Source organism: Sarcophilus harrisii, chromosome 4 (genome assembly GCF_902635505.1).
Source record: "Sarcophilus harrisii chromosome 4, mSarHar1.11, whole genome shotgun sequence".
Lineage (NCBI taxonomy): Eukaryota > Metazoa > Chordata > Mammalia > Dasyuromorphia > Dasyuridae > Sarcophilus > Sarcophilus harrisii.
The window spans coordinates 107,654,855-107,679,418 of NC_045429.1; the positions used below are offsets into that span (position 1 = coordinate 107,654,855).

Sequence of the window (24,564 nt, forward strand, 5' to 3'; positions counted from 1 at the left end):
ATCTGGCCTTAGACTCTTGCTAGCTGTGTGGACAAGTCACTTCACTTCTGCCTCATTTTTCTCAACTGCAAAATGGGGATAATAATAGCACCTAGTCCCCAAGATGACTGTAAGCATCAAACAAAATAATAATTTTAAAGTACTTAGCACTGTACCTGCCACCTAGTAAACGCCATGTAAATGTTTATATCTATTTTAATAGTTTGATAACCATACTTCAATATAATTGGCCTTTCTTGTAATATCTTATGTATTTTGTTTGACACATTTAAAGGGCAGTAGCTAGGTGGCCCTGTGGATAAAATACAGGACCTTAGAGTCAGAGTCCTAGCTGTGTGATCCTGGCCAAGTCACTTAACTTCTGTCTGCCTTAGTATTTTCCTACATTGTAAAATGGGGACAGTTATAGCACTTACCTCACAGGGTTGTTGTGAGGATTAATTGCAATAATTTTTGCAGAGCACTTAGTACAGTGCCTTGTGACTCATAAAGACACTTAATAAATACTTGTTTCCTTTCTGCTAAAACATTGAGAGTTCATGACACAAAAAAAGACTAAGAAAACCCCCCTTTTCCATATAAAAAGCCATATTTTCTTTGTGAATTTCCCTCAGATGCTTAAAAGATTCTGCCTTTTCCTGCCGAAACAGTCCCCTTTAACACATTCTTGAAAGTGGCAGGCTTTCCTCCCTTAGGTCACTATCCCAGAAGAGTCTTCCTAAATTCCCATTGTTTCATTTAAATCCCACTCACATCACTTATGAACCTCTGTGAGCCTGGACAAATGTCTCTGAATCTCCATTTTTCACAGTTTAACAGGGTGTGGTATATAGTAGGTAGAACATAAATATCTTTTCCCCCTCTCCTCTCCCCTTTTTTCCCCTCTGTAAAATAGGAATAATATGCCACTGTCCACTTGTTATGAGTAGAATTCTCTGTAAAATTTTAAAATGCTTTTACTCAAAGTGTGCTTTAACTAAAGATACCCATTTAATGCCAACCAGCACTAACTCTACTGACAGTAAAATTCAATGAGTGCCTCCCAACCACAGAAGTGTGGTGAAGGAGATGAGCCAGCAGCAACAGCACCAGCAGCAGCTACCTTCCAAGAGAAGAAGAAAGAGTAGGCAGGCAGCCTCATCCTTCTGCATGCTGGGAAGCTCCCTTTCTATAAGGTTTCTATTTTAGGGTAAGAGGAGTACTTTTTCCCCCCACTTAAAGAGGGACTACAGTACAGGCTTGGCTATGTAGCTAATTGTTTTAACAATGTTGTTCTTTAAATAGCTAAGATGCTTGTATCGCTTTCCTGATTCTCCAAAGTTTATTCTGTCAAAAATGCATTTTAAAAGGTCTCTGTGAACTTTATATGATATCAGCAACACAATTCAAGGTGGCCTTTGAAACATGTTTTTGTTAAATTTTAAGCAACACTAAAGTGACCTGTCATCTTTAAAAGATATTTATTTCTAAAATACTTCTAATGAGGCTACTTTTAGTACTTTTAATGTAAGCTTTCAAAAGTGTTTTTGAAATAAATTGTATGCTTGGCTCTGTTTTTGCCTTAGAATAAGATGTAGGGGGAAAAAGCATAGCTGGGATTGTTTTCTTAAGCTTTTGTGGAGGAGACAAATTGCAAGGGGATAGTTTCTTTTAGATGGGCTTCCTTAGTCAAAAACAGAACTCATTTTCTTTTTGGACACTAGACAAATGTGACCCACTTATCATGAATTTAGGACCTCCTCACCCTTCCCCCCCTCACCATTTGAAGGACAATAGCAAGGTGAAAATTTTGAAACTGTTCTAATTTGATCCATGATTTCTTATGTAACTGGAAGAGACTTCAAGAAATCATGCGATTATTGTCTATCCATAAAATTCACTTCTCGGTGGCACAGTGGATTAGAACACTGGATTTGGAGTCAGGAAGTCAAATCCAGCCTCAGATACTTAATAGCTGGGTGACCCTCGGGCAAGTCAGCCAGCCTCTGTCTGCCTCAGCTGTAAAATGAGAATCGTAATAGCCCCTACTCTAGTAAGGATCAGATGGGATTTTTGTAAAGTATTTATGGCACAGACACTGGCACCTAGTAGATGTCATTAAATACTTAGTCCCTTCCTCTACTAAGCACTGAGACCCAATCCACTGGAGTAGAAGCACTAAAAGTCAGACCAGACCGATAAGGAGAATTAGATGGGATGGTGAGGGATACAGAGAATAGAGTTAGTACAGTTCATTGATAGAGCCTTGCTGGGCGCCAGCTTGAACAGGATGTTACTCTCCCTTCCCTCTTGACATGGATGGGCTGTAGCTGAGCTAAGAAATGGATTATTCTGGAAGTAAAGGTAAAGTGTTAACTATTTCTCCTTCATCAGCATAGAAATTGACACTTTTTTTTTTTTTTTTTTTTGGAAAAGTCCCAAGATGAATGAGCGGTTTGGGCAAGTTGTGCATTTAGCCCTCAAAGCCCACTACTGTTTGGGCTTGCTTTCTCCCCACAATATTTGTTCCCCCACCACATGGAAGGGTCTCTGTGGGTCAAGTAGAAGTTATTTCTTCAAGCTTTTATATAGCTATTGGCATATAATGCTCAGACAATTAAGTGAATGGTCATTCAGGAGATATTTAATCACTCATTTCAAGTAGCTTTCAAAAATATGTCACTTCATATTCCACATGAAAAAGCTTGTCAGCTGCTGACATTCTCATGTTGATGGGAAATAATGTACTTGTAGGACAGTGCATAGACTCAGGTCTAAGAACTGCTGTTCTGGTAGATGGGAAGAAAAATCTGATTTTCTCAGAGCACTGATAACCATCTTAAGTAACAAGAGCCCCAATTCACTATAGGCTTTTTAAGCAGTTGTGTTCCATTAGAATCATTGAGGTGTCAAAGTGCATCTCAAACACAGAGAAAGACATGTCACAGCATCTTACACAATTAATTGGTCATTTGTTGAGCTCCCTGAACTCCCACCCCAATTTGCAAGTTGGTCCAATTTTTAAATGATTCATTAATAACTTAAACATTTAAATAACTTTAGGAGTTGCCTTTGGATCTATCCTCAGCACCAGTCATCCTCCTCTTGGGTCAAGTCAGAAGGGTGGTTTTCCCAAACTGTCACTTAAGCATAACAAATATCCATTCAGGCAAATGCAGAGTTAGTGGTGACCAGCTGGCCGGTCACAACGGGGGTGTTAGCATCCCTCAAGTTCACAGCTCTACCCAGTGTGTAAACACCATCGCACAGAAGCGCTTTCAGCTGATGTGGTTGGCTGCTTGACTTTTCCTTTTCAGATAGCGTTTTCGAATTTTGATCATCCACTTCACACTTAGCTTGGCAAACTCTGCCGCCTTGAATAATGCTAAGAAGGCCCCACAAAGAAGAGCAATTGTGTTCCATGGGTTGGCGGTGATGATCTGAAAAACAGAAATTTGTCGGTTAATCCTTCTTCGGGCATAGCTGACTTTGTGACCCCATTTGGGGCTTTCTTGGCAAAGATACTGGAGCGGTTTGCCATGGGAAACTAAGGTAATCAGGTCAAAGACTTACCCTGGGTCAGAGAGCTAAAGCTGAAGCGAAATTTGAACTCGGACCCAACATTTTACTGTACCACCTAGCTGCCTTCAAATACAAAGATAATAAAAAGAATATAGCCCTTGGTATTTATGTAGCATTTGGTTTGCAAAGCACTTTATGAATATCATCTCATTTGATCTTTACAACAACTTTGGGAGGTAGGTGATACTGTAAACCCCATTTTAAAGATGTGGAAACTTAGGCAAGCAGAGAGGAAGGGCTTTGCCAAGGGTCACACCACTAGTAATGTCTTTGAAACTAAATTTGAATTAGGTGCCGGGGCTGGCACTGCACCTTCTGCTCCTCCTAGCTGCCCTAATGTAAGGTTAATTAAAATTTTAAATTTAGTTCTACAATCCTTGGCATGTCTCATTAAGTAAGGGCCTCTGAAAACTTTCCTGAAGTTGGTGCTAATCCAGCAAGCTAAGAGCACCGAGTCTGGCTTTCACCTTTGCTTTTTTCCCTTGGCAAATCTCCCCTCATCCCCTTGCACCTCACACCAGACACTTTAGCCACAATGGTCCACTGGGCACTCCCTGTAAAGAGCCTTCTGCTGCTCAGCATCGGAACACCTGAGGGACTTGCAGGTAAACAGCTCTGCCTTTGCGCTACAGTAGCAGGTATGAGGTTACGTGGGATGGTTAGAGCCTTTGTAAAGCTGGCCCACCACTCAACATTGCTGAGCCTTGATATAGTTGGTTAGCAAATTTTCTGCAATAATGGAACACTTTATTTTAAATAAAACTTTAAAATCCTTAGAGTGAAACTGCATTGTACAGAGTGTCCTAAAAATATTAATTTGAAGCTTAAATAACTTCAAAAGTTAATACTATAAACTATAGTGCATGTATATGTGTATATAATATATAACTATAGCATATGTATATATTATATATAGTACACATAATATATAGTATATCACAGTATATATACCACATAATAGAATGTAGTATGTAACAGAAAATATAGTATACACGATATAACACAGTATAATATGTGTATATAATAAATGGTACATATTATATGTATATATTATACATAGTAATATATATATTATATAGTAAATGTATATATATTATGTAGCATCTAGTATATAGTAACACACAGTATATAACTTATGTTATATGGTATATATTATATATAACCATATAATCCACATATATAGTATATGATATAGTGTATATAATGTATGTATAGTAATATGACATAGCATATAGTAATATAATACATAGTATATATATACTATATATTATATAGCATATATAGTAATATATAGTATGTAACATATAACATAATGTATAGTATACAGTAACAATACCATAGTATATAGACATATAATATATAGAAAATACATGATATATATGTGATAAGTATAGTGTATGCTAATATAGTAATATAACGTGTATATATAATAAATAATAAATATATAATATATAGTAATATATCATACATAGTATATATAACTAGTATATGTGATATATAGTAATATGTAGTATATATAATATAGCATGTGTAATATGTAATAATATAGTAATATATAATGTATAGAATGTGATGATGCATAGTATAATGTATAGTATATATATAATATAGTATACATGCTATTATTTTACCATAAACTTTAAAAATTGACTACTAAATCATCTAAAGTTTTAAGATATTAATGTTTCTTAATAAATTCCATTTATTCACAATCTTGTGTTCTATGTGGCCCCTCCCTAGTTGATTTTTGAACTTTATAAATAAACTTTCATCAGCTACTACTCAGTGACTGAAAAGATTGAATTTGTAATCATAACCTTAAGATTATCAAGAGAATAAGCTTTAGACACACAGATAACAGTTTTGAATGTGACCCTACAAGAAAAAGTTTTAATTGAGAACATATCAGGTGAATGAAGTGACCTAGAGGAAAGGGACCTCCTTTACTCTACTCAGAGTCTCTGATCTGAAGTGAAGAAAATGTCAAAATGCACTGACAGAGGGGGAGTCCCTTCTTATTAAAATTTAATTATCCAAAAACTTTTAAAAAAAAATTTAAATAGACTTCCAAAGGATTTTTTTTTAATGTAGCATTTATACTTTTGAAGCTATTAAAGCTTAACATTACATTAAGACTTTTTGAGACACATTATTTAACAAAAAAAAAAAAAAAAGTCAAGCTACCTAATATTGTTACAAATAAGACTGATTTTTAAAAGTAAATTTTAGTCTGAGTAACAGCTATAACTTAGGCAAGCTTTTTAATAAATGCTTTCTAATTTGGAATAGTACTTGATTCAATAGCTCGCCTTATAGCAGGGATGAGGAAAGTCCAGTTGATGAGTCACGTAAGACTGGATAAATCATTTGCCAAGGTAACTACAGGCAGTGATAAGCTGAAAGCTAGATACGAGCACCTCCCACTACTTGAGTTTCTCTATAAGTTGATAATTTTGCATGACTTGTGAATGATGTTATAAATACTCAAATGATACTTAACAGAAAAAAGATTCCCCATCCCTGCCTTACTTGGTTCAACCAATTTTCATGTTTCCCTTAAGCCATATTTAGAACAAACTGTCTCAGTTCACACCACTTGCTTAAATTTTAAAGTCATTTAAACTAGAAGTGGAACTACTTTTTAAATCTGATTTAACATCATGAATCACAATTTTAGAATTTAGTTAACAAGAGGAGTCAAGATCACCATGAGCAAATCTGTACTGCAGATAACAGCATTTCTTTATGAAGGGCACTATGACACCATGAATAAAGAGCCCGTCTTCGAAGACCAGCTTGCAACTTCTGCCTCAAACACAGAGGGCTGTGTGACCCTGGGCAAGGGTGGCAGGCAACACTTATATAAGATTATAAATTACAGAGAAGGCATGGGCTAGGAGTTTGCTTCCATGGGAGTTCCCTGTACTAATGAAATTAAAGGTCTAGGCCCTATTCTGCATAAAGGAGTTGGTATTCAAACTGGTTCTCAAATGTTTATTCAGTCTTAGTTTATTATACACAACCTACTTTCTTATTTTCTAAGATTCCCAAATTTGCCCAATTACTCATCATTATTTGGTTCCAAAAATAATCAGTTTTTTAAAAATTATGCATATAAACATTCCGATTACTTTTCACACCTTCTGCCAAGCTATTAACCTATATAATATGCTGCTGGGCACATTCATTGTTTCTAGACCATTAAGATTCTAACTTCTCCATCAAGCATTCTGTTTTGACGGATGGATGGCTCTGCTTCTGCTGACTGCATGAGACACATCATGCTCAGACAAAAAAGCAGAGAAGTCTGTAGAAGGTCTTTCTCTGATCTAGCCATTGTTTTCTTTGGGGACTGCTCTGAGAATTGATCTGTCCTCCTCTAGCAAATCCTTGGATGAAACTCTCCGGGCAGCCAGGTGGTAAGTACAGTGGATAAAGACCTGAGCAAGTCATTTAATCTCAATGTACCTCAGTTTCCTCCATCTATAACAATGGGGATGATAACATCTACCTTTTTGTAGTGTTGTGAGGATCAGTGGGATAACAATATATGTAAAGTGTTTTGCAAACTTTAAAGATTATTATTAAATTTATAATGACACTCTAATTCACAAAGTAGAGAGAATCAAATGAAATATGGTATGAAAAAAAGCTTTGTAAATCATAAACTATATACAGATATATCGCGCCCTTAGAATGTGAGCTCCTTGTGTGTAGGAATTATTTGATTCATTACATTTGAATCCCTGGAATCTAGCACAGTACCTCTGACCCACAGTAGAAGCTTAAAAAATACGTGTTCACTGATTGGTCTGGTCAAACCCCCTTCTCACTTTACAAATGCTAAAGTGAGAACTCAGAGATGCTGTGAAGATGATAGTATGGCATCTGCTGCAAAATAACTGACTTGTGCTATCTTGATTTGATCCTTACAACAGTCAGAGATAGGTGTTATTGTTCTACCTGTTTCACAGAGAAGGAAGCTAAGGCACATTGAGGTGAAGTGACTTGCTCAAGTCATACAGTCATTTCAGTTATGTCTGATTCTTGTGACACCATTTGAGGAGTAGTTTGCCACTTCCTTCTCCAGACCATTTTACAGATGAGGAAACAGGCAAGCAGGATGAAGTGACTTGCCCAGGATCACCCCAGCTAGGAAGTGTCTGAGGCTGGATTTGAACTCAGTATCTTCCTGACTCCAGGCCCAGCATGCTGTACACTATGGCACTGTTCCCAGGGCATACAGCTGGTGAAGTGAGCAGACACTTGTAGCTGTAAGGCTCTTCCTGGCTCCAGTTTCAGCACCCATCCATCCTCCCCCCATCCTCGCTCAACTCCAGAGGTGAGCGTCCGGACTCTCGGCCAGCTCTGACGAGGGGCATTGGTTCATAATCTCTCATTTATGTAAAACTTTGGCTCCTCCTCCCTCCCTAGCCTCTACTCAATGATCTGTACTTTTCTGCTCTGCTTACGGCAGTAGTCACTTTTGAGTTCTTCCCCTAGTGTTTCCTAGATTACATCCAACAGGATGAAGTTAGGATATAAAAAGTACAAAATGAGGCTATTTTGCCCAAGGAAAGGAAGCTGCATCCCCACATGTACAGAGATCTGCAAATCAAAAGCATGACTTACGTCCTGGACTTTCTGAATAAAGGGATCTTTCCACTCAAAGACCACAAAGAACAACTGGACACTTCTTTCCTCTGCTGGCCTCTGGTCAATGTAGTTCACCACACTTGTCTGGAAGGACAAAAAGCAGAGTTACTATTTACTATCTCTTTGTGTACCTTTATTCCCTCAGGTTCTCCCTCACCTTTCCTTTCCTACTACTTTTGAGGTCTCTTAAGTATTACCTCACCTCATCTCAGCCCCAGTAAAGTACAACAAAAGGATTCAAAATCCAAATTTTCAGACTCTCCCCCCTCTCCCAGGCCCAATATGCTGCAACATGGGTTCAATCTCACTGCTGATCAGCAGAGAAACTTTGACCTGTTTCTGACACAGGCTGTTTGGCCCCTTCTGTGGTTTTTTCTTCCCTTCTTTCCTGGGAATGAATTATTACCTAGTGTGGACACCTATTTGGTGTAAGTAACCCACTACAACTTAACGCTCCAGAGCTCAGGGGCAAGAGAGCCTCCCCAGAAGCAAAGGTTACAGGCTAGCACTGTGCCAGGCTAAGATCTGCATTACTACAATCTTTAAACTGGAGCCAAATCTCAGAGGTTCCAACTCTTCAATAGTCCCTCTACTCACATCAGATTCACCCTCCGTACAGTGTTGGGGTCTCTCTACCTCTCTGTCAGTCTCTGCCAGTAAACATAAGAGTTTACTATATATCAGATCAGCACTAAGCACTGGGAATAGAAAGAAAAGCAGACACGGGGTTGCTTAACTCTCGAAGAACTCCCATTCCAGTGGATGAGAGAATGGATAAATGGAGTCTCAGAGGGAGGAATAGCCTGGAAGGAGACTAAGAAAGGCTTCTGGCAGGAGGAACCAATTGAGCTGAGCCTTGAAGGAAGCCAGGAAGGGGAGAAGAGGAAGGAGAGCATCCCCGGCAGAGGAGACAGCCAACGATAAGGCATGGAGTCAGGAGACCGAGTGAGCAAAAGTTCAAGGAAAAGCCCAGCTTAATGTTACTGGATTATAGAGTATGGAAAAGGCAGTCAAGTGTCCCAGGCTGTTCCTGTCCAATTCATCTTCCACATGCCTGCAAGATGCTGAAAGCTGGTTTTCCTATAACACAGGTCTGTCTATATCACACTCTAGTTCAAGAAGCTTTGGTTATTCCTTATTGACTTAAGGATAAAATACGTTCCACTGTTCGATACTGAAAGCTATGCAGAATTTGGTTTTGGTCTATTTATTCAAGTTGATTATACTTTACTCCACACTTTGATTTACTCCCTAAAATTTGGCACAGTGTTTGACACAAAGAAGATATTTGAATGGTTGCTGACTCTATATTCACTCTATGTTATATACTTTATATATTTTTTGCATCCCAGCCAAACTGGCCTGACTGCTATTTCTCATATACAGCAGTCCAACTTTTGCCTCCATGCCTTTGCCTTGGCTATATCCTATGCTGGAAATAAATATTTTCCTTTATTTCCTGAAGTCCTTAGTGATCTTCACAGCTCAATTTAAGTGCCATTTCCTTCAAAAAGTCTGACTTGGTTTCTTCTTTTTAGAATACTTTTTGTTGTAGCAAAGAACTGGAAACAAAGTAGAATAGCTCAATAAATGGTGGTAAATGAATGTAATAAAATATTAATGTGCTGTAAGAAATGATGAATGTGATGAAAATAAAAAGTCATGGAAATATATTTCTACATGAAGTGATGCAGAATGAAGTAAGCAGAGCCAAGAAAACAATATAAATGATGACTACAATAAGGTAAATGAAAAGAACAATAACAAGCACGTACAACACACATACACACACACACACAAAAAAAAAGAATGGAACAAAACTATAAAGCTCAAGCATGATTTGAATGAAGAGATGTGAGAAAAATTTGCAACCTACCCTTCATGGATTTTTTTATATTAAGTTTTGTTCTTAACTTGTATCAAGTCTTTCTAAGAATTTTAAATATATATTTAAATATATAAAAATTTATAAATATATAAAAATACATGAATTATATAAGTTTATATATAAATATATGTTTATATATGTGTATATGTGTATATATATATATATATATACGCTTTTTTTTTCATTTTTCTATCCAAAGTTTAATGGGATTGCCTTGGATCACTAAACTATTGAGAAAAGAACCAAATCTTTCATAGTTGATCATCACACAATCTTGTTATTGTTGTGTATACTGTACTCCTGGTTCTACTAATTTTACTCAGCATAAGTTTGTGTATATTTTTTTCAGGCAAAATCATTTTTTATAGAACAATAATATTCCATTACTTTCATATACTACAACTTATTTACCATTCCCCAGTTGATGGGCATGTACTCACTTTCCACAAATTTATATGTATATGTGTGTGTGTATGTGTGTAAAACGTATGTATGTAATACTAACATTCACTCCTCAAAAGACAAGCAATCAAAGCATATGAACACTCTTTAAAAGAAGAAATGCAAAAAATACTTCAAATCACTAATAATAAGAAAATATAAATTAAGATATCTCATACTCTGAAAAGTGACAAGAATGACAAAAATGGCAATTGTAATAAGTCCTCAGATACTTTGTTATAGCAAAGAACTGGAAACAAAGAAAAACTAAATAAATTGTGGTAAATGAATGTAATAGAATATTATCGTGCTATAAACAATGATGAATGTGATGAATATAGAGAAGCATGGAAATATATTTCTACATGAACTGATACAGAATGAAGTAACCAGAGCCAAGAGAACAACATACATGATGACTACAACAATGTAAATGGAAAGAACCTTAACAAGCACACACACAAACACATACACACAAAAGTGAATGTAGCAAAACTATAAAGCTCAAGTACGACTTGAATGAAGAGAGATAAGAGCACACTTCTACTCCACCCCTCATAAGGTGAAAGATCCAGAGATGCTGCTACATCTATCTTCAATCCATTGATATTATGCTGATTTTTTTCCCTTCTTCATTTCCCTTTTTTATTTAAAAAAAAAAAAAAACAACTATTTTATATCAGATAGCTTTCTAAGAGAAATAAGGAAAAGATACTGGGGAAAACCATAATGATGTAAAAAACAAAAAATATTAATTAAAGATTTAAAAAAAAATTTTTACAATACTTTTGCTTTTACATTTGCACATAAATCCCTCCCTATTCTCCACATCAGGCCATTTTTTATAAGTGAGCCTGGCAATATCTCCAATATTTTATACCTACCTTTGGAAAGAAGGGAGGTATATTTTTTTCTCTTTATCAGGGACTTGTTTTTTAATAGGTTTGAGATCTCTCAATTACACTGGTAACTTGTTTTTGATGACAGTGGCCAAATGGTAAGAAGTGCACGTGGTCACCCACCAGGGGTTCCCTACCAGGGGTCCCCTATCATTGCCCGAGGCAGAATCCGTGCTGAAGGAAACCTAGAATCAACTACCTCCTGCCGGAACTCCACAGCCTCCCGTCCATCTTCTTCTTTCGTCTTCACAAGTGACATTTTGACCCAGGTCCGGAAACCTCCAGAGAACTTCCAGCTGGAATAGGCACTCTCACAGTCCTGCATGAAGCGTACTTTGTCTGGGCTTGGAAGGAAGGGGAAGAGTGAGATGGGGAAAAATGACCAGATTTATTTATAGAATTGAAAAGCAGAAAGGATTTTGGCAATCATCTCATTCAAGCTTCCCCATTTCCCACTTTACAGAGGGAAAAAAAAATTATATAACTGACTCAGGACCTCTCAACAGCAAAGCCAAGTTTTAATTCCTACTTGATCTCCACTCCTGAGAGAAAAATGGAAGCAGCCAGAACCAACAACCTATATCCACTCCAAAAAAAACTCCTCTTCCCTTCCTACTACTCCCTTCCAAGGCAGCCCATTTCATTTGTGGATGGCTCTAACAGGAAGTTTTTCCTTACTTCAATTATGATACTATATAAAGAATACTGAATTTGGAATTAGAGGAACTCATTTTGTATGCTGGTTTTCCCTTTTCCTACCAGTTTGACCTGTAAAAACAAAGGGATTGAACTGGATGTATTCTAAGGTCCCTTCAAATTAAATCCTAAATCTAAATCTACCTCTCTCAGATTCACTAGTGCTCTTAGTACACTCTTCTGGAGTCAAGCAAAAGTTTAGTTTCTTTTCCATTTGATAGTTCAAGGCTCCTGCCGGGTCTTCTCTTTTCTCCGCTTAGCTACATATGCCCTGTTTTGTTTTGTTTTTAAGCTGATCCTCACACAGCATGATTTCAGGATTTATTATCCTGTCTTTTACATGTCTCATTGTTCCTTTACAGAATTTTTGATTAAATCTGTTCTATTATGTAGGTCTACTCCAGAGCATTGTCAGGATGTCTTCCTTGGCGATTTCATCAGCTTCTAGGAATTTAATTATCATTTCTACCAAGATGACTCTCAGATCTTTATATCCCTTCTCTCCTAAACCCTGGTCTCACAGCTCTAACTTCTGGTGGACATCTTTACTTCCATGGCACATAATCCCAAAGGACCAATGATGAAATACACTACCTGCCTTGTGACACAGAGGTGATAGACTCAAGTTATGAAACGTGAAACATCTTCAGATTTCTGATAAAGCCACTGGGGGAATTTGTTTTGCCTGACTATGCATACTTGTTACTAAGGCTTTCTTTTTCTTTTTTTCTCAATTAGGATGGGGGCGAAAAATGGTAAGAGCTAGGAATTAAATCACCAAAAAGAAAGAAAAGAAAAGGAGGGTCATTGAAACATGTTTTTTAAATGCACAGAAGAGAACATAAGGGAAGCCAGAAGGAATCACAGACATGAAGGACAGCTCTGAAAATAACATGTCAAACTTATATACGTAAAAAGAAAATAAGTTGTACATGACAGAGATTCCCAGTTTCATGGACAACCATCTCTTTTCATTTTATTATGCACAGGGAAGTGCTTATTTTAGCTGATACTTAAGTTCAAAACTTTCTAAAATCGGGAAAAAATAAAATAGATATCTTCCCCCATGTATTCTTTCCTCACACCTGTTGAGAAATATGACAAGAGTTACTTGGGAATAAGGGGTTGGCTGAGCCAATCAAGGATCCTACTAGGATTTGGCAGAACAAACACGGCATCCTACTTCTCACTAATTTCCCTGTCACCTGTATACAACTCTGTAGTTTAGTTGTGATTACAGTCACTGCTAAGATCGGATTTTTTAAAAGTTTGGTGTAGAGGAAGGGGAATGGACCTCTCAAGGTCCTCTTCTGGCCTTTGGAATTCTGTTTCTAGAGAAAATCAGAGAAGATAAGTTGCTCAAATTTGGAACTATGCTCAAAAAGCTATAAAACTGTGCATACCCTTTGACCCAGTAGTGTTACTACTGGGCTTATATCCCAAAGAGATCTTAAAGAAGGGAAAGGGACCTGTATATGCAAGAATGTTTGTGGAAGCCCTCTTTGTAGAGGCAAGAAACTGGAAAATGAGTGGATGCCCATCAATTGGAGAATGGCTGAATAAATTGTGGTATATGAATGTTATGGAATATTATTGTTTTGTAAGAAATGACCAGCAGGATGATTTCAGAAAGGCCTGGAGAGACTGATATGAACTGATGCTGAGTGAAATGAGCAGGACCAGGAGATCATTATTTACTTCAACAATGATACTATATGATGATTGATTCTGATGGACCTGGACATCCTCAGCAATGAGATGAACCAAATCAGTTCCAATAGAGCAGTAATGAACTGAACCAGCTACACCCAGCAAAAGAACTCTGGGAGATGACTATGAACCACTACATAGAATTCCCAATCCATCTATTTTTGTCCATCTGGATTTTTGATTTCCTTCACAGGCTAATTGTACACTATCTCAAAGTCCGATTCTTTTTGTACAGCAAAATAACTGTTTGGACATGTATACTTATATTGTATTTAACTTATACTTTAACATATTTAACATGTATCGATCAACCTGCCGTCTGGGGGAGGGGATGGGGGGAAGGAGGGAAAAAGTTGGAACAAAAGGATTTGCAATTGTCAATGCTGAAAAATTACCCATGCATATATCTTGTAAAAGCTAAAAAGAAAAAAAAAAAAAAAAAAAAAAGATAAGTTGCTCATCCATATAATTGTTCCTTCTAGCACTTCCAGATCAGTTTTTAATCCAGCAATTTCATGGAAGGCGCCAGATCTGCTGTGAAGATGCCTAGACTCAACTCACTGACCCAACTCAATCTGACCCAACTCAATCCAACCCAACTCAGCCCAGCCCACTCCCACTTAACCCAACTCAACCCAGCCCAGCCTAATTTACCAGCCCAGCCCAGCCTAGTCCAACTCAACCCAACCCAATCCAATCCAGCCCTGCCCAATCCAGCTCACCACAGCCCAACCACCCAAGCCTAGCAGAGCCCAGCACAGCCCTACCTCCGCACAAACTCCTGGAAAGAAGAGAAGAGGAGGTAATCAATGGCACTGAAGTCTTCACTGGTTTCATTCAGGCGGAACTGAAGAAAGACCAGCTCCCTCTTCTTTACTTCCCGGGGTCCCTGGACAATCAGAGCATATTTCTAGAGCAAAGAAGGGAAGAAAGATAGGAGTCAGAGCTGGAGGGGATGAGGGTGAGAGGATGGGGATGGAGAAGAAAGCTATGGCTCTTCTGCTTCTCCATTACCTCCCTCAGGCAACATCCTACTCCATTCAGGAAATATCCACCTATTCTTCCCCTTTCACTCCATCCCTGTAATTCAAGTCAAATCAGGGAGCACATGAAATTACTCAGCTGGCAGAAGCCTACCTAAGACAGGAATTGCTAAACAACACGTGAATGCACTGGGATATTTCTGGCCCATCAGGTGCAATGAATACAAAGAGAAGCACAGAAAGACTTCTATGAGCAGAAGCAAAGTCAAGAACTGAGCCACGACTCTCAAGGATCCTGCCTCTGCTGCCCACACTTGTATGAGCTGGGGCAAGGCACCCAGTCCGGACTCAGTTTTCTCCTGAGGAAAATGAGGGTGTTGAACTACAAGGCACCTGAGGCTTCTTCTAGAAGATCTAGTGATGATATGAATTAGAAAACTGTATACCTCCAAATCACAACAATATAAAGGAAAAGAATAACTAAGTAGGAAACTATACAATTATAAGGAATGATCAAGTTTGGCCTTGAAGAAGGAAGGAGAAAATGGGCCTCCTTCCCTGTTTCATAGAGGTGGAGAACTATGGTTGCAGAATAGGGCACATTCTATCAGATTAGGACAATGTGCCAGTTAATATTCTTTATTTTAAAAGACGGCTTTCTGGGGAGACAAAGGGGAAATACATTCATAAATGTAGATTTTACTTCATCCTGGAAGCTCATTCCTTTCCCTCCAATTGGATGCCTCTCCCCCCGCCCTCCCCTCAGAACATCCATTTCAGTCATGTCTTCATTCCTTTGGACTTTCTCTACTATGCTCCCAGGAACCTCCATTCTCCTTTTTAGCTTCCACTTCTGTATTGTCTTCCCCCATTAAAATGAGGGGAATCTCCCCCTTGAAAGGAAAGACTTTCTTTCTACTTGTATTTGTATTCCTAATGGAACATAGGAAGTGCTTAATAAATATTTATTGACTAGCAAACTGATGTAGGTGATGTAAAAACCAAAGACATCAATTTGAAATATTTACTGTATATTTATAGTAGGTAGAGCTCTATGTTAATCAACATTTCTATTAATTAATCTAATTAAAAGAAATATTAAACAATCATTGGACATAAAAAATGGACAATTTATTAAGGAAATAAAAATATATGCATGAGGCAACAGTCGGAAAAGACCTGATTATGGTCACATAAACTGTGACCATAAGAAAGTCCTAAAATTTCTGTGCACCTTCACTGTCTCACTTGTAAAATGAAGATAATAAGACCACTTGCCTTAATATTAATACCATGTAGTACTGGGTGCTACAAGTACTAAATAATAGTAATACCTTGTAATCTAGGCATCTAGAACCTGGGAAGTCCAATAAATTAAGAACCAGACTTGTAATCAGGAAGATCTGAATTTAAATTCAGTCTCAGACACTTACTAGCTATGTGACTCTGGGCAATTATCTGCTATTTGCCTCCATTTCTTCAACTGTCAAACGGAGATAATAGCATATAGCTCTTTGAATTGTTATGGGAATCAAATAAGTCTATGAATGCCTTAAGAGGAAATCCACCCAAAAGAATCCCAAGAAATCAGCCTCCATTTTTTAAGTCCTTCTCTCAGTGATGTCCAAATCTCCTCACCACTGCCCTTCTCCATCACACTCAGTGACATTCAAAGAATTAACATTGCATTCTCAAGGGAAGCCCTTTCTACCTGTCCTCAGACAAAGTGGTATCCCATCAGCAGCCATTCACAAGTTTATTTGGTCATAGTTAGGAGAGACCTGGAACAAATTTTCCTTCATCACCCAATATTATAGGGATCTTCTGGAGCCACATTCCCATTTAATTCCATTTTCTGCTCTCATGGAGGTCATTATTAGGAAAACAGGGGCCCATCCAACAAAACCTGAGAAATCAGCCTCTCAGAAGCTGGACTGGAAAAAGGGTTCTCTGGATTTCTCAGGCTGACTTGGCTCTTGAACCAGCCCCAAGAAGGGTTACCATGGTTTGGTTGGAGAAAGGGTCCGTGTAATTAATCCTCTTGGTGGTACAGTTCACGTCTCCTGGTTGCCCGGGTCTGTTCAAAGGAGGGATGACATCATAATGGTGCTTACAGCTTAACAACTGAGCCTGCCCAGGGTACAGGGCAATACCTGAATTGGGAAAAATAAGATAAAATGGAGAAAAGCAAAAATCAGAAACGCTCATGGCCCCAGGTTTGACCCCTTAATTTTCTTGTACTTTTCGCTATCAGCAAGTTATATTGAACAACCCTGTAAAAAATCAAAAAATACAGTCCTGCCTTAAAGACTCAGGGTCTGAAACTGAAGAAACTCCCTTCCTACTGCTATTACTCCCATCACTAATTCCCAAAACACCTTAAGGCTGACAATGCTTTCCATGATGCACAAGTGTGATATACGTACAAGTATTAATATGCCCATTTCACAGAAGAAGAAACTACATGATTTGCCCAGGACAGACAGCTAGTAAATATCAGGGACAGCATTGAAACTTCCATCTCTTGACCTCCAAATCTAACAGTCTTTCCATTAAGTTATTATTTCTACAAATGCTGAGAGAGATGTCATTCATGACCCAGGAAAGTTCAAATATTATCTGATGCTTGTCAGCTTTATGACCTTATTTAATCACCTCCCTGGGCCTGAGTTTCTTCATCTATATAAAAAGGATATGAACAGAAAGTTCAGAAGAAATCCAAGCTATCTATAGTTATATGGGAAAATGCTCAAGATAACTAATAATTAGAATAATGCAAATTAAAGAAACTCTGAAGCTCCACCTCATACTCATCAGATTGACAAAAAAAGAAAAACGGGGAGAATGGCACATGTCTGAAATAGTCCAGAAATAGGCAAACATACTTGTGTTGTGTGGGTGAAGTTGTGAATTGATTTATCCATTCTGGTTTTTTTAAGCATTTAAAAAAAATTATCCCTCCCACAAATCTCCATTCAGTAATATGAAAAAATTAAAAACAAAAACAAAAACCTTTCAAATGAAAGCCCTACATAGACAAAAAAACAACAAACAACAAACCAAAAATCTTCAAATTAAGGCCCTACATGGCCAAAAAAAAATTCTCAGTACTACCCCAAAAAAATGTATGTCTCTGCATTTTTAGTTCATCACCTTTCCTATCATGGAGTGAATGATCCAGTCATTTTGTAAAGCAATTTGGATCTATACCCAAAAGGTCATTAAACTGTCAATATTCTTTGACCCAGTAATACCACTGCGAGGCCAATGCCTCAGAAGAGCAAAGAAAGAGAAAAAGGATCAATATGTATAAAAATATTTAAAGTAACTTTTTTTGTATTAGCAAAACCTTGAGATTTAAGGAGGTGCCCATCTATTGGGAAATGGCTAAACAAATTAGTGTATAATAATGTAATGGAATATTATTGTGCCCCCAAAATGACAAAATGAACAGTTTCTGAGAAAACTGAGAAGAGTGATGCAGAATGAAGTGAGCAGAACCAGAACAAATGATACTTGAAAATGAGCAATTTTGAACTTAAGAACCCTGATCGCTATAAAATATCAGCCATAATAAAGAATGGTACTTTCCTCTCAAAAGGAAGTCAATAGACTAAATATGCTAAATGAAACTCACATTTTTGGATATGACCAAACTTGGGGGTTAATTTTGCTTGACTTATTTGTTACTCCTCCAAAAAGAAGGAGGTGGATTAGCTCATCATGGAAGTCCCTTCCAATTCTAAATCCATGATCTTGGGACTGCATATAAGTTGCCTCAGAGTTCTCCAAAATTATTTGGTCATGGGATCAGATGCAAACACTTTGCCTGAAAAGTTGATAATCTGTAATTTGACATTACATCAGAGGTGTGTTGGTAAATGTTTAATAATGAGTTTTCCAGGGGTAAAAAAAACTGCAATAAAACACACTTTTAAGTTTAATCAAATTAAGTTTAACATATCCTCCATCAACTTTCTTAAGTCTAGAAATGAACAAAACAATAAATTAATTCCTGGTTTGTAGCATTTTCCAATTTACAAAATGTACATGGTCACACTAAAAATTCAATAATCAACACTCAAGAACTTGTGAGATGTCTCCCACATCACTGTAATACACCTTAACTGAACATAAGGAGCCAAAGAGCTCGAGGCAACAGATTTTCCCCACATTCTGCCACAGTGGAGCAGAACTGTCTACCTGCCTCATGAGAAAGCACACAGTTATCAGTTCAAAAAGGATGCATTCTTGATTAAAATAATAATAAAAATGCTGTGTGACTATAGGCAAGCCAAAAAAAAAAAAAAAAAAAAAAAGGAGAAAAGAGGAAGAAGAAAGGAGGAAGGAGGAGAAAGGCAGAAAAAGGAGGAGAAGCAGAAAGGTAGATATAGGAGGGAGGTGACCAAATAGCAATAACTCACATATGTAAAAATTTTTAAGATTTACTTTTTCTTTCACAACAACCCTCTGAAATAAATAGTGTAAATGTTATTTCACAAATGAGGAAATTGAGACTCAGGGCTGTTAAGAGAGTTTACCAATGTTAAATAGAGATCTATGGCAGAATCTATGCCTGCTCCTGACTCTATTCCCATTTTGCTCACTACACCGTGCTACCTTACATTATCTCCTAACCAGAACAAGGCAAAGTCTAGGCAGAGGCTGAGCCCCATTTCTTCTGGAATAAATAGGTAGATAAATCATTTACAAAGCACTTACTATCTACAACGGGTTGGGGATACAACAATAAGAAAGCAAGACAGTCCCTATCCTCAAGGACCTTATATTCTAAGGAGAGAAATAATACAAAACAGGGATGAGGGAGGGAGTGGATGTGGTATGAAAAATGGCAGAAAGAACTTAGAAGTCTGCTTCTAGACAAAACAAAGGAAAAGTTCAACTATCAGAGCCTGGGGGTGATAGGGACAGAGTCCCGGCTTCTAATATAAGGGAGATGAGTTAGTGAGACTGATCTAGGATGGAATTTCCTCCCTTGTTTGTTCCCCTACCTATTGAAGGATGAAATTATTGTCCAAACAAGTCTAGAAGTTATTAACTTCTCTGTTCTTCCTCCCTAATGCCTCTAGGATAAAAATACACATTCCTGTTCTGCTTGTAAAGCTTTTCACAGTCTGGCCCCAATTTATCTTTCCTGCCTTAATCCAATGCAATTTGTCTTGTCTGTTCCTAATCCGTGGCACTCTATCTTCCACTTCTGTACCTTCATACTGGCTATCCCCCATATCTGGATCTGATTCCTGCTTCAACTGAGCTTTCTCTTCCTTTAAGCCCCTACATGAAGCATTTCCCAATTCCCCCCAACTTCTAGTGCCTTCCTCCCATGACTTTGCACTTAATTATTATTCATTCTTTTCACTTCTGGTCAGTAGCCTGTCATTTGCCATTGGTTTTCAGAGATTTTCAATCATATATGACTCTTTGTAACCCCATTTGGGGTTTTAAAACTTAGCAAAGATACTGGAGGGGGTGGCCATTTCCTCTTCCAACAAGGAAACGGAGGCAAACAGAGTTAATTAAGGAACTTTCCCAGGATCACACAGCTGGAATTAAGTATCTAATGTCTAATGAAAAAGTCTTCCTGACTCCAGGCCCAGCACTCTAATCACTGCACCACACAGGTATCCCATAGCCTGTCAAAGTTCTATTTTAAGCCTTGGTCCCAGAAATCTGAATCTCATTCGCAGACATCATCATCTTAGCCTGTTTGTTTCCCAAGTCAGATATTTTTTCTTTTCTTGTGGTGAGCACTGATGAAAATACCTGCTGAAAAATACTCTTCTGATTTTCCTTCTCGGGCCCAAACTTTGTCATCTTGGCAATGCTTTCTAGGTTCCTTCCAGCAGCATTTTTGCCATTTATAATGTAGTAATCTACTCTGAGAGGTCTTGGAAGGCTTTTTATCAGTCTTGCATCCAGATAGGCAGCAGACTTTTACTGTTATCATCAGTACCCTAAACAGAAAGTCACTGACCACCATAACTCTCTTCTCTTATCCTTATTTATCTGACATCACCTGTGGCTCTGCTCTATCATCATTGCTTAAAAGTTAAGCAGTAATATTTCCTCTCCAAAATACCTAACTCTCTCCACCTTCAAGAAGAGTCATAAAAAGTCATAAATGATTTTAGTTTAAATTTATTGTGGTCTTTCTTCCTTTTTTTTCTCGTTGTAACATTTTTCCATTCTACCTCCAACATACTGATTCTGCAATCACATTCTTTTCCTATCACCTTGACTCCCTCTGCCATTATTCCCTAAAACCTAGAATGTGAACTCTTTCACTTCTCTTTGAACAAAGAGCAACACAAAAATCCAAATCCCTTCATCTCTGGTATCCCTAGTATCATGGGATTTTGAACTAGAAGGAATGTTCTCATTTCACAGATGAGAAAATTGAGGCACAAAAAGTGGATTAACTTGCCCCAATTCAAGAAAGAGTAAAACAAAGTCAAAATTTGAACCCAAATTCAATGCTTTTTTAATTATAACCAAACTACTTCCTTAAGCACTCAATAAGAAAACCACAGAATTTTAGTGTCAAATTTTAGTTCTTTAAAGATCTTTCAGCTCAATCAATATTTTTGAGATTAGGGAACTAAATGACAAGCTGGCAACAGGAGTTGGGAGCAAGCCTTACCTGGTGCATCGTAGCGATCCACCTCCTTGTAGGAGACAGACATGACCGGATGCTTGAGCTTCTCCCGGAAATCAGTGATGGTCTGGTAGACCAGGAAGACCGCCACGGCCATGAGCAGCAGGTAAATGAAGATTAACAGCACTGAAAACACATTCTTTAGGCAGGCCTTGCTGAAGCGGATGCTGTTGATGACAGATTCGCTGTCTAGAACTGGAGATGACAAAGAAATGATGAGATGATTGTCCCTCCTATACAGAAAAAGATACTCCTAATCCACCTAATCATAAGGTACTTCAATTGTGAGTCATCTTCCCAACTGTAGAGATTAACTGCACAGATACACTTATACTTACCCATGTGGTTCTCCGTATGAAAAATGATGTGTATAATACATAGGCAAAAAGCCTATGACCATAAAACCTGAGGAAAAGTACCTAGCCATCAAAAGGACTGAAATTTTTACCCTTGCCCCTATACTTGGGGTTTAAAAGAACCATTGATATAAACTACCTATAATCATGATACAGTTAAGGCATTTTGGATATTCCATACCTACAATGGAGGGATTTGGGAAATCTCTAGAAAAACTTAAGATTTTTTGGGGTAATAACCAGGATAATTTATATAAAATAAACTGAGGCACTACCTAATACTCTCAAACCAGCAAAGACAACTAAGAATGATAAACATTGGAGGGATCAAAGCATACTATTAGTTTGTTGGTAGAACTACAAATTCTGCGATCTTTTTGAGAGCCATCTTGCAGTGAGTTACAAAACTGATTATACCTTTTGAGTAATTGATTTCGCTACCAGGTCAGTCTCCTGAATATGTCATTTAAAAGGAAAAAATGAGTTATTATAAAATATCAATCTAATAACCTTACTTAAAAAACTAGTTTTATATGCTAGGCACTTGCTTGATGCTCAGGTAACAGAGACAAACACAAAATGACCCCTAGCCTAAAGAAACTTGCATTGTGTTGGAGTGAAACAACAGTTACTCGGATAAATAAACATGAAGCATCTTTGGATGAAGGAAGAGACACACTAGCTACTGATCTTGGTGGATAATAGTAATCCTTAGGAGGGCTTGAGCTAGGCCTTGAAGGAAACTGGGGATTCTGTGAGGTTGGGTAAGGAGGAAGAGAATTTTGGATGGATAGAATTAATTTTGACATTAATGTAACATTACTTAAAAAATACTAAATGTAAAAAATACAATGAAATGTGAGAAAATACATATGGATCAAAGAAAATAAAATCAAAACAATGACTTGTACACTGTGACTCTATTAAAAATACCAGTAACAGAAATCTGATAAGAATGCAGACAGAAAGAGATGCCGCAGAACACTAAATTCTACCAGCTATAATCCATCATAATTACAGAATGATAAGATCTCTATGCTCTATAAATTCGACTATTTCTATACTTTTGCATTTTGTTTTGTTTTGTTCTATTTTTCCATAGTTATCTGATAAAGTTTCTTCAGGGAAAATCATAAGCTTGTTTTGGAAGAATTAAGAGATGAAGCAGTGTTTTTCCCTTATAGCTAAGATGAGAGAAGTGAAGCTCCCCAAAATTTCCTTTCCTAGAGGCAGCAGCAGCAGAACTTTGGATGAAGTTTACTCATTTATTATGTTAAAGATTAGAGAGAACCAAAAGGCAGCTTTGATGAATGAACTCTTCCCATTTGAGTTTTTCTTCTTTAATACCCTCTGTCTCCTGCTGTCATTCTCTGAGGCTTCAAAAACCCATCAATGACAGTCACTCTATAATTAAATGGGCTAGTGAAAAGGGCATTGGATTTGGAACCTGGAGACTGTAATCTCTAATTGTGGTCCTAATGCTTATTAGCTTATGACCATGGACAAGTCACATAAAAGTCACTTTTCAAGACTCAGTTTACTCATCTGTAAGATGAGGATATTAAGACTTGAACTACCTTCCTCACACTGTGATTGTGAGAAAAATTCCTTGTCAACCTTAAAACACTATATAAATGTAAATTATTGTCATTATTATTCATCTTGGCTCCATTTTAGCCACATGCTGGCAAAGTCACTCTGGAGACTTCCTCTTTACTTGGAACAACTGATTTTCCAGTCCCCTATTCCAGAAACTCCAATGGTTTCCCTACTAGCCCTAAGATAAAATAAAAACTCCTTTTAGCAGCAAAACTTTTCATTATCTGACTCAGGGCCTATACTTCTATGCTTACTACACATTGATTAGTTTTCTTCATGTACTCCATGTACTCCCTAGTACTGTCCTGAGTACCTGTGCTGTTCCACCAGAGTGCCTGGTACATGGAAAGACTGCCATCTACCCAAAATTCTCTCTCTTCACCCAGTTTCACAGAATTCCTAGTTTCCTTCATGGCCTATCTCAAGTTCTCCTAAATAAGGACTACTATGGTCCACCAAGATCAGTAGTTAATATCCTCCCCACCTCCATCCAAAGTTGCTTCATGTTTATTTATCTGAGTACCTGTTGTTTCATTCCAATACGCTACAAGTTCCTTTAGGTTATTTTGTGTTTCTCTCTGTAACAACCCAAGCATCAAGTGCCTACCATATAAAAGGCATTTAATAAAATCTTTAAAAAAATTTTTTTCACTTCCCCCCATGACATATAAAGACATTTTAGCTGTTTTTTTAAAATTAATAACTCTTGTTGAATAAATTTAAAGGAGGCAAGAAACTGAAGGCTTTTATTCTAACCACAAGCCCCAAACTTTTTGCTTCTCCCACTTACTGAACCTACCATTTATCCTCAACACCAAATACCCTTCTATGTTCCCAGGCCAACAGCTTCCTTTTGATTTCACCTAGTCAGAGTCAGCGATTTCAATACTACACTTTCTAGCCTACAGGATAATATCCAAATCCTTAGTTAGGCATTCAAAGACCACCCACAGCCTGGCCACAAACCACCCTGCCAAGCTTTTTTCTCACTAGTTAATAAAAATTATATTAATAACTAGGGATTCAACATGACTAATGTAGAAATATGTTTTACAAAATTGCACATGTATAACCTATATTAAATTGTTTGCTGCCTTGG

General features: G+C 37.5%; 1 protein-coding gene across 1 annotated transcript in view; it reads right to left on the reverse strand.

Moving 5' to 3' along the window:
- Window positions 1-1,794: 1,794 nt before the first annotated feature.
- PACC1 (proton activated chloride channel 1) overlaps window positions 1,795-24,564 on the reverse strand; it is a 35,535-nt gene continuing 12,765 nt past the window's right edge. The window contains 6 exon segments of the mRNA XM_012547878.3: window positions 1,795-3,419; window positions 8,194-8,301; window positions 11,645-11,789; window positions 14,619-14,761; window positions 16,836-16,987; window positions 21,496-21,705. Of these exon segments, the coding sequence (XP_012403332.1) occupies window positions 3,258-3,419; window positions 8,194-8,301; window positions 11,645-11,789; window positions 14,619-14,761; window positions 16,836-16,987; window positions 21,496-21,705 (920 nt within the window). The 3' untranslated portion in view covers window positions 1,795-3,257.